Source organism: Megascapheus bottae, chromosome 8 (genome assembly GCF_031878675.1).
Source record: "Megascapheus bottae isolate mThoBot1 chromosome 8, mThoBot2.hap1, whole genome shotgun sequence".
NCBI lineage: Eukaryota > Metazoa > Chordata > Mammalia > Rodentia > Geomyidae > Megascapheus > Megascapheus bottae.
This window is the reverse complement of record NC_143516.1, coordinates 39,537,335-39,548,582: the sequence shown is the minus strand read 5'-3', so window position 1 is coordinate 39,548,582 and position 11,248 is coordinate 39,537,335. Positions and strand designations below refer to the sequence as shown.

General features: G+C 38.6%; 1 protein-coding gene across 1 annotated transcript in view; it reads right to left on the bottom strand.

Moving 5' to 3' along the window:
* Positions 1-617: 617 nt before the first annotated feature.
* The window catches only part of Snx3 (sorting nexin 3), a 33,242-nt gene continuing 22,611 nt past the window's right edge, over positions 618-11,248 (bottom strand). The window contains exons 2-4 of the mRNA XM_090338328.1: positions 8,039-8,134; positions 4,699-4,823; positions 618-1,367 (exon numbers count right to left, since the gene is read on the bottom strand). Of these exons, the coding sequence (XP_090194454.1) occupies positions 1,262-1,367; positions 4,699-4,823; positions 8,039-8,134 (327 nt within the window). The 3' untranslated portion in view covers positions 618-1,261. The remainder of the gene's footprint in view (positions 1,368-4,698; positions 4,824-8,038; positions 8,135-11,248) is intronic.

The window sequence follows — 11,248 nt, the reverse complement described above, 5'->3', positions numbered from 1 at the left end:
ACTATAAGGTTACAATGGGTCCCCAAACCACCAGTTTGTGCAGACTCCAATTAGAAACCACATTCCAGACCTGCAAAGGTCTGGCCACAATATAAATTAGGCAGCAAGGAATTGTGTATTTTCGGGTCTCTTATTCTTTATACAAGTCAGGCTATTACACTGTGCCTTTCTCCCTTAAAGAGGATAAAATGTGCGACTAGCCCAAGCCTAATTAAAGAGAAAGCAAGCATCTGCTGACTTATTATACCCTTGCTGAGTTTAAAGTCATTCAGATGGATTGGGAGAAAAACTCTTTTGAGAAATAGGAGGCATGATATTGACTTATCTTAAAAGGCCTTTTAACGAATGACTTAAGATTATAAAGCATTTCTCAAACACACAAAGTCCTTCCTACCAACTCAATAGGCTTTAAAGGAATGCTTTTTCAGTGCATCACTTTTTTGTTGTGTAAAAGAAAATGCCTCATTCAAAAGGTGGTAGCATATTTGATATCGGCACTGTTTAAAAAGGAATGGAGTTACAGGAATGAGAAGTATATAATTAGTAAATAATCCCTCTCAACTAGTGAGTTAAGCAGTAAAGCCACGAGGGAGAAAAGCTGGAGGCAACACAATCAGTGCATATCAGAAATGCATTTAAATTTTTATTTGAAAACAACTTAAATTTTTAGACAAATGATCTTAGTATATAAATTTGATTTTGGTTTTATACAGAATAGAAAGATTTCCCTCTTTAATCTTCCATTGGAGGGTTGCACAGGCCAGGAGGAAGATGTGTTCTGTACACAATGTGCAGCTTACATGTGCGGCACTGGAAACGCAGGTGTAGTGCTCCTACACAGAAATTGGATCAAGTGACATTGCACATCAAGGGGGGGAAAGAGAAATATTTGAGTTAATCAGATTCAAGAAGCAACCATGACACAAAATCTGTGCAAATAAGACTAAGTCAGCAACTTTAGTCAGGATACCAAAGATTACATTGGGACAGCTGGTGAGGCTACAGTGTGCGCCGTAGTAAGACAGCAAGGAGGACCTACTTTTTATAGAGAAAGGCTAGAATGAGGGATTTTCACTAAAGCAAATTAACTTCTTGTCAACGGCCCAAACAAAACAAATAAAACTGAGCATGAGTGTTAGTATACCGAAGGCATGTTATACCAGTTTCTGTGCAGCATGCTAAGTTAGTTTGAACTTCTTCACTGGTGCATATGAAATCATTAATTATCACAGATTTTTTTCCTCCCTCTTCTTGCCAAATCTCAGGCGTGTCTTATTTTAGATGGAGTATAGCTTTTATCTATTATTTCATCCTGTAAAAACATGTGAAGGCATCGTTCATTCTGTGCCAGAGGATGACCAGCGACCCTGGGAATAAAAAATACAAATTTAGTCCAGTTATTTTATAAAGGTGGTGATGGTAGGAGCTACAGTAGAAAAGTGTATACTACTTACTAAAAGTCACTCATAACTACTACTTACAAACTATACTCTCTCAACTAATGGAATACTTCTTTTAATTCCTAACAATGATTTTTAAAGTATTTAAAAAAATTCATGCCAGGTTACTTTTTAGTAAGTCCAATTAACTTAACTATACCTGTACATTCATAAAGCACTAGACTAAACTTGAGTGTTAAAAATAAAAATATAGCCAGGCATGGTGGCTCAGGTCTGTAATCCTAGCTACTCAGGAGGCTGAGATCTGAGGATCACAGTCCAAGCCTGTCTAGGTACTAAAGATGGTGAGACTCTTATCTCCAATTAATCACCAGAAAATTGGAAGTGGTGCTGTGGCTCATGGGGTAGTGTGGTAGCCTTGAACTGAAGAGCTCAGGGACAGCACCCAGGCCCAGAGTTCAAGCCCCACAGCCAACAAAAAAAAGAGTAAAAATGTGCTGCTAGTTAATATGAATCCATTTTAAAGACAGAGGATTCAACAAAGCTCTGGGTTTGATTCCTTGGTACCATATACTCAGAAAAGGTCAGACATAGTGCTGTGGCTCAAAAGTGGTAGCGTACTAGCCTTGAGAAAGCTCAAGGACAGTGCCCAGACCCTGAGTTCAAGCCCCAGGAATGGCCAAAAAAAAAGGATAGAGGATTCAAGCCCTCTGTGGAATTATGTGTTTGGCCCACACAATAAGATCCTGTCTCAAAAACAAAACAGAACAAAAGATATGAGGGTGAGACATATAGGAAGCATAATAAAAGTTCTGAGACAAACACTGGCAAATATCCAAGTAGTCTCCCTTCTTGCTCACTTTTAAAGATTGCCATCACCGGCTAAATGCAAACCATTATGCAGCTAGACTTCTATTTCAGAGGCAAAAGCACCTAGTACAGCCTGGTGCAGGTGGCTCACGCCTGTAATCCTAGCTACCTAGGAGGCTGAGATCTGAGGATCATTGTTCAAAGCTAGCCAGAGCAGAAAGTCCTAATAAGGTACATCTCCAATTAACCGTTCAAAAACTGAAGTGGCACTGTGACCCAATTGTTAAGAGTACCACCCTAGAGCACAAAGACTCAGGGACAGTGCCCAGGCCCTGAGTCCAGCCCTTCAAAAAACTGACAAAAAACACAAAAACCCAAGCCTCCCAAAGTCAGGGCACTCATTAAAAAAAAAAAATACTGAAGGTTGCATATTATGATAGCATCTTCAACATTTTCAAATTACTAAAGATTAACACAAAAGCTTATAACTGTATTTTCAAAGGCTCTGATTTCTCTGGTCAAATCTTAAGACATAATTACAGTAAGACTAAGATGCTTACCAAAATTCTCTCCAATTACTGTTTTTGTTGTTGTTGTTTTGGTCCTGGGCTTGAACTCTGGGCCTGGGCACTGTCCCTGAGCTCTTCAGCTCAAGGCTTACCACTCTACCCCTAGAGCCACATCACCATTTCCTGTATTCTACTGGTTAATTGGAGACAAAAGTCTCACAGGCTTTAGTGCTCGGGATGGCTTTGAACCCAGATCCTCAGATCTCAACCTCCAGAGTAGATAGGATTACAGGCGTGAGCCACCGTGCCTGGCTACTTTGGTTTTTTGAAAATAACTGAACTTAAGCTGGGTACAGAGGCACACACATGTAATCCCAACTATTTCAGGAGGCTGAGATAAGAGGATTACTTTAGTTCAGCAGTTCAGGGCCCATCTAGGCATCCAGCAAAACCCTGTCTCTTAAAAATTAAAATTAATGTGATAAAGTGAGTCTGGAGGTAGAGTGGTCAACTGAGATGGAGGAGAATGATGAATGACTCCAATCAAGAAGCGCTGGACACTTGGATTAACATGTTAAATTACAACCTTCTCAAGTTCAGAAAATAAAAATTTCTTTTAAATGAAAAGAAAGAGCGGCATCCGATCCAGGCAGTGAGTGCTCCAGCCTATAATTCTAGCTATCCAGGAGGCTGAGATCTGAATATTGTGGTTTGAAGCTAACAGGAGCAGGGAAGTCTGTGAGACTCTTAATTCCACTAAACTACCAAAAAGCTGAAAGGAGAGCTGTGGCTCCAGTGGTAGATGCTAGCCTTAAGCAAAAATGTCTCAGGGACACTTAGTTGTAGAGTGCCTGCCTAGCCTGTACCAAGCGATTCCTCAGTACTACACAGAAAAAGCCACAAGTGGTAAATGGTGCTGTGACTCAAGTGGTAGAGCTCTAGCCTTGAGAAAGCCCAAGGATAGTGCAAAGACCCTGAGCTTAAGCCCCAGAACTGACAAAAAAAAAAAAATTGCAGCTGGGCGAGGTGGCTCACACCTGTAATCCTAGCTACTCAGAAGGCTGAGATCTGAGGATCAAGATTTAAAGCCAGCCTGGGTAAAAAAAGACCTGAGACTCTATCTCCAATTAACCTCAGGAAAATGGGAAGTGGGGCTTGGCTCAAGGGTAGGGCGGTAGCCTTGAGCTGAAGAGCTCAGGGACAGCACGCAGGCCGAGATCAAGCCCCATGCCCCCACAAAAAAAAAAGAAAAAGAAAAGAAAATGGGAAGTGGGGCTGTGGCTCAGGAGTAAGGGGTAAGTCTTGGGCTGAAGAGCTCAGGGACAGTGCCCAGACCCAGGGGTTCAAGCCCCATGACCAACCAAAAAAAAAAAAAAAAAAAAAAAAAAAAGGAGGGTTGGGAGTTTGGCTTAGTGGTAGAGTGCTTGCCTACCATGCATGAAGACCCAAGTTCAATTCTTCGGTACCACATACATAGAAAAAGCCAGATATGGTGTTCTGACTCAAGCGGTAGGCCCTGAGTTCAAGCCCCAGAACTGGTGGCCAAAAAAAAAAAAAAGAAATTGCTACAAAGACAAAAAATACAGACTTACATAAAATACACTGCAAACAAAATGATTGCAAATGTATTGTACATTTTATTGCTAGAATATACCTTAAATTAGAAAGACATAAGTAAAACCATTTTTAAATACTGTAATTTTAAGTGTAATTTGCATAAATTAACTAAGGGAAAAAATATAAAACGTAGGTCAACAAGAAGCTATTCATTTCAATCACCCAAGTGTGTTAATATTTATCACATGGCATTCAACTTGCTAAATACTTTTACACTTCGCTAGAAAGTTAGAAAACAGTAGAAAATGGCTGAGAGGCAAGGTAATACTGCAGTTTGGCTAAACATCTCAATTTGTACTAGTCACCTACTGTCTCATCAAAACACCGTTCCTCTCACCTTTTGAAGACTAGAAAGCACTTACTTGTTTATAAACTGCTCCAGTCCTTGTTTCCTTTCCTCAATAAAATTGTCATCAAATATTCCATCATCTCCTCTAAAAGGAAGTTGGCGCAAAAATGCTTTCCCAGGGAGCGGGGGAACTACAACCTAAAATAACACCAAGAAATTAAGTTTGTGACCATGTTGACTGGGTTGTGAAATTGTATAAAGCTCAACACAAACTCACCTGTGAGGGCCATCAAACTAGTAAAAACATAAAGAGAATTAGGAGGAAAAACATACTGCAAAGAATCAAATGTTTTGCAGGTAAGATAACCAAAAGCAGAAAAGCCCATAGTACCAGAGCTCCTCAAAGATAAAGACTACAATTTTCCTTGGAGAAACAGTGTTTTTGGACTTATTAAAGTCCAAGTATACAAAGATAGTGTTCACTATTTAACAGTGAAATTAAAGGTTTCTACGCTTCTGTTATGAGACCCCCAAAGTCAAGTCCCATAGAAATAAAATGTTAGCAATATTCTTTGCACCATGGTACGTAACAATTCTATGGCTCTTTCAATCTCTTGCCATCTGCCTATGTCTGCCTATGTTTGCGGTGACAACAAATAATTTGTCTCTCTTCTACTTTTTTTTTTTTTTGGTCGTTGGGTGTGGGATAAGAACTGTGGGCTTGGGTATTGTCCCTGAGCTCTTCAGTTCAAGGCTACCACCCTACCCCTTGAGCCACAGTGCCATTCCTCTCTTCTATTTTATTAAGCTAAGAAACATGTTTCTCCCAAAGGAATTATTTCTTCTATTCCATGCTATTATGAAAAGATCCCAAAAGTTCCCTTTCAAAATTTAACCAAGACAGGTGGCTCATACCTGTAATCCTACCTACTCAGGAGGTTGAGATCTGAGGAATGCAATTCAAAGCCAGCCCAGGCAGAAAAGTCCATGAGATTCATATCAATGAACAACCAAGAAGTCTTAAGTGAAACTGTGGCTCAAGTGGCAGATAGAGCACCAGCCTTGAGAGTTAAGGTGAGTGTAGAAGACCCCTGAGTTCAAGCCCCAGGTCAGACACACAGAAAAAAGCTTAACCTAAGGTCAAGCATATTTTGACCCTCTTTATCATTATATTATTTTGCTAACGCAGCCTGAGAAGATCTAGTTAGAGCCCCTACGTCAATTTAAAAATCATGAAACTAGGGATGTGTGTGCACGCATGTGTGATGAGAAATAGGGTGATACTAGATGAACAATGTATCGAAAGTCACATTATATTAGGATAACGCTAGAAGAGCTATCCATAAGAACAAAAAATATAAAAATAAATACAAATGTCATTGTATGCACAATGACTGAACAAATGACTGCATTTACTCCTAGCAATATTGTAATATAAGTGAAGTTTTCAGATGTTAAACTCCCATACTCTGATAAAGCAAACAATCAGGTAATTTTGTTTTCTGGTTTTATTTTTTTTCACCCTTTAGTCGTGGGGATTGAACTCAGGGCCTGGGCACAGTCCCTGAGTTCTGCTCAACTTTAGTGCTCTACTACTTTAAGCCTCAGTTCCACTTCCAATTTTCTGGTGGTTAACTGGAGATGAGTCTTATGTACTTTCTGGGACTGGCTTTGAATTGCCATTCTCAGATCTCAGCCTCCTGAGTAGCTAGGATTACTGGCATGAGCCACAAGTAACTGGCTAATCAGGTAATCTTGTTTTTAATTTTTAACTGGGGGCTGGGAGTTTGGCCTAGTGGTAGAGTGCTTGCCTAGCATGCACGAAGACCTGGGTTCGATTCCTTGGTATCACATACATAGAAAAAAGCCAGAAGTGGTGCTGAGGCTCAAGTGGTAGAGCTCTAGCCTTGAGAAAGTCCAAGGACAGTGCTCAGGCCCTGAGCTCAAGCCCAGGACTGGCAAAAAGAAAAAGAACTGGTTGGTTATGTGGCTTAATGGTAGAGTGCTTGCTTAGGATGCACAAAACCCTGGGTTTGATTCCTCAGTACCACATAAACAGAAAAGCTGGAAGTGGCACTGTGGTTGAAGTGATATAGTGTTAACCTTGAGCAAAAGAGGCTCAGGGACAGTCCTAGGTCCTGAGTTATAGTCCTAGAACTGGCAAAAAAAAAAAAAAAAAAGCTATGTTTAAAGAAACAAAAGATCTCAGTAAATGTTTATGGAAAGAAGATTAAAAATGACAAGTATATAAAATGATGACCCAGGGCTGGGAGTTTGGCCTAGTCGCAGAGTGCTTGCCTAGCATGCACGAAGACCTGGGTTCGATTCCTCGGTACCACATGCATAGCAAAAAGCCGGAAGTGGTGCTGAGGCTCAAGTGGTAGAGCTCTATCCTTGAGAAAGTCCAAGGACAGGGCTCAGGCCCTGAACCCAAGCCCAGGACTGGCAAAAAAATAAAATAAAATAAAAAATAAAATGATGACCCATAATATTAGTAAAAAGACAAATGAAAATCAAAATCATATTGACATAAAACTTCTTAAAACACTAAGAATAATAATAAAGAGGATGTGAAGAGAAATAGAACTCTCATATACTACTGGTGAGCTTGTGTAATGGTATATAAATGTACAGGCTTCAATAGCAGATGTCTGTAGTCTTAAGCTGCTTAGGGGTTGAAGTAGGGAGAATCAGTTGAGCACAGAAGTTTGAAGCCAGTGTGGTGCACAGTGAGTTTAAGGACAGCCTTAGATACACAGAAGATGCTGTCAGGAAAAACAACAATAAAATAAACAATAATTAAGTTATATAATACAGCAACATAATCCTTATACAGTCAAGAAAAATGAAAACCTATATTCAGAGAAAAAATAAACAATTTTCATATGAATTTTCTTCAACCCATGTATTCTCAGTGGAAGAGTATATGTCCAATGTGTGAAGCCCTGGATTCAATCCCTAGCACAGCATATAAAAGATAAATGAAATGTAGTCTATCTACAGAATAGTATATTAGTAATAAAAAGAAATCAAGCTGGAAGTTTGGCCTAGTGGTAGAATGCTTGCCTACCATGCATGAAAACCCAAGTTTGATTCTTCAGTTCCACATATAGAGAAAAAAAGCTGGAAGTGATGCTGTGGCTCCAGTGGTAGAGCTCCAACTTTGAGAAAGCCCAAAAACAGTGCTCAGGCCCTAAGTTCAAGTTCCAGGACTGGCAAAAAAAAAAATAAATCAAGTACTGATATGTATTACAGTAGGAAAAATCTTGAAAACATGCAAAGTCAAAGAAGCCAGGCACAAATGACCACATCCTGTGCTTCTTTTTATATAATTTATGCATATAGACAAGTCCATGGAAAAAATAGATTGGTGCTTGCTTAGAGCTTTAACTCATGTTATTAAAAATTCTTACCTTGCTCTCTCTCTCTAATTCACTTCGCAGCCATTCAAAATCACTGTACCTTCTTCTAACAGTAGATTCCTTCAGTTTGAAAATAGGAAGATTTGTCTGAAACCAAAAAAATCACTTCTAAGTTGAAGCATATTAAGATTTCAGAAAGGGGGATAGGAATGGGTGGACTCTATCTTTATTAAAGTGCTAATACAGAGCATGGTTACCTTAAGACAAGTTTTTAAAGCATTTTACCTAAAACAAAACTTAGCTAGTTGTTAAGAAGTTATTTACACTAGCATGCAACTTTTAAGTGTATCTTTGCAGGTGGTGTATTCCCAATACTTAGAGGAGGCTGAAACAGATGGAGAGGTCTTCTGGGCAGCAAGCAAGCAAGCGAACATTTACATACATACTTTTTAAAATTGTACTTTATTATCAGGGTGATGTGCAGAGGAGTTAGTTACATTCATCAGAAAGTGGGTACATTACTTCTTGAACACTGATACCCCTTCCCATGTTTTTCTCTCACGTTCCCTCCCCACTATATACTTTAAATTTCATTTTGCCTGAAGTTATTTACATACATAAATCCAAGCGATAATTTTATTTTGGTAAAAACGATGATTGAAGAGTGGTTAGAATAAGCTCTAACTGATATTTGGCTTAGCTAATTCTTCAGTAGACAGTCGTAATATGGTAAACAGACCTCAGCTACATTTTTCCTGACATAGGGTCTTTCTATAAAGCCCAGGCTGAGACTGAACTTGGGATGCTCTTGAGTTACTCTCCTGGGTGCTGGGATTTTAGATTTGTGCCACTATACCCACCTCAAAATACTATTTCTATACATTATGGGATGTTGGAATCAGAAAAATTAACATATCTATTACCTCAAATATCTGCCCTTTTTGTGACATGAGAGTATTTTAAATCCTCTGTTGACTATTTTGAAATATATATTATTAACTATAGTTACCTTACTATGCATTAAAAAACCAAAACTCTCTTAGGTTCATCAGACCAGGCTCTCAGATTGGAGCTTTACTGTCAAAAGAGTACGTTTAAGAACCCCAAAATATGATGCCTATAGTTTTTTTGAGATTAGTCACAATGTAAGAAAAAAACTTGGACACTTTGTTCTTTACAAGTTGTAAATATTTATTGTCAGTCTATCAACTTCCAAACTTATTGGAAGAAAAAAAAAATAATAAGAGTAGCCTGGGGTCCAGGGGTTTAGCAGTTTTAGAGTGCTTGCCTAACAGGCACACAGTCCTAGGTCCAATCCCTAGCGCTAGTCTCCAGAAATCAACCAACAAACACAGACCCAAGGCAGCAAAAAAGATATTATCTTTCTCCTTGTGAAGAAAAACCATGCCAGGCTGGGTGAGGACTAGCTAACATGCATGACATCCTAAATTCAAACACTAGCATAGAAAAAGAAATATGGTTTATGATCACAGATCATTCATTAGCAGAAGTGGTATGATACTATATTGTGTTATTGATAAAAGAATTATCCTTCCTTCCTCTTCCCCTCAGTCCCGTGCTCTAACACGGACTGAACTCAGGACCTTCCTCAGCTTGCTTGCTCACAACTGGAGTGATAAGAGTTTTGAGAACCTTTTTTCCTGGACTTGCTTCAAATTATAGTCTTATAGGTCTCAACTTCTTGAACACTTCCCAACACTTGGGAAGCTGAGGCAGGAAGATTGAGTAAGAGGCCAGTCTGGGCTGGTAAGGCACAGTGAGACCTACCTCAGAAAAAAATGAAAAACAAAAACCAAAGAAAAGAATTTAGCACAAAATTTATGGGAGAGGAAATCAATACATTCTGGCATAATTCTATGTCCCAAATGCTAATACTATATAAATTCTATTAAAATTGTATTTTATCCTTAAAACATAGTCTTTGCATTTGTAGAACTGTAAACTGCTAAACAGCTGAAAATTGTAAAATTCACTACTATGAAAATTCTACTCACTTGTTAAACTTAAACCCATGAGTAAATAGTTGTCATTCAGCAAATGAAAAGCTTTTATTCAGAACCTTAAATCCATTTTGCAGTGGTGTCAATTTTGTCCAAAGTGTATTACCTTCTATGTTGTACACCTTAGAGCTGGGAATCCTCTATAGATGCTACTGGGCATTAACAGTGTATAGGTTTCAAGCATGAAACCAAATCTCACAAGAGGTTTAAAAGCACTTGAATTTTCTTTCCCAGGTAACCACAACATTTGTTCATTGTATAAATGACTAAGAGCAAAATTGCACCTAACAAGACTCTTATTATACTAAAAGTCAGGCTTATATTTAGAGATGCTGGCCTGCTATACAGAGAAGTAGTCTCATTCTTCACAGGAATAAAATTAGGTCCCCTGGAGAGGAGGATGATAATTCCCATAAAGTAAGTACTGGATTATTTCTCTCTAATTTCATCCACTGGCTTTTTAACCAAGTTCACCCTTCCGCATTAAAATATTAAGTCTTTGTAAGTGTCTAAAGATAGAAAGGTCTTTACAGACTTTTTCTGCAGGTGAGATTTTACATTTTGAATTCCCTCCTCTCAAATTACTTTACAAAAAGGATTAACTGCTCTCTTTACTCAGTATGTTAAGATCAAGCTTGTGAAAAGAGGTCCCTAAGAATTTTCATACTTCTGGGTACGGAAGTCTATAAAGTTAATCTCTGAAACAACATATCAAGCTTACAGGTACAATGTTGAGGGAAGAGTGCCAATTCAGCTCATTTTACCTTCCATTTTCCCTTTTGAACTTTTGACACAATCATGATTATATCTGACTCTGCCTAATTGAGTAAGGAGGGGGAAAGTCCCTTCCCCTTCTATTATGTAGGAGTTTGACTGATTGTATATTTTTAAAAGGATGAGGATCATGCCTAGTTTAAGAAAATTCTTTTACTTAGTTTTCTCAGCTGGCTGTGACTTTGTGAAGCAAGATTTCTTTGGAGTTTTGATTAAGTCACATCAAGGAATTCTAGGCTTAGAGACCTGAACCAGTAGTAAAGTGACTGCCTAAGCATGTGTTGGCCACGGATCTAATAACCAGTTCCACAAAAAAGAAAACACATTTCTAAATACTGTATGTCCATTACATTTAATAGTAAGACTGTAAGATCTTTTAACTTACTCAGTATCAAAATAATCAAATAATGGGGGGTGTGGGAGGGAGAGGGAAACGGGTACCAAGACATGTGAAAGAGTATCAATG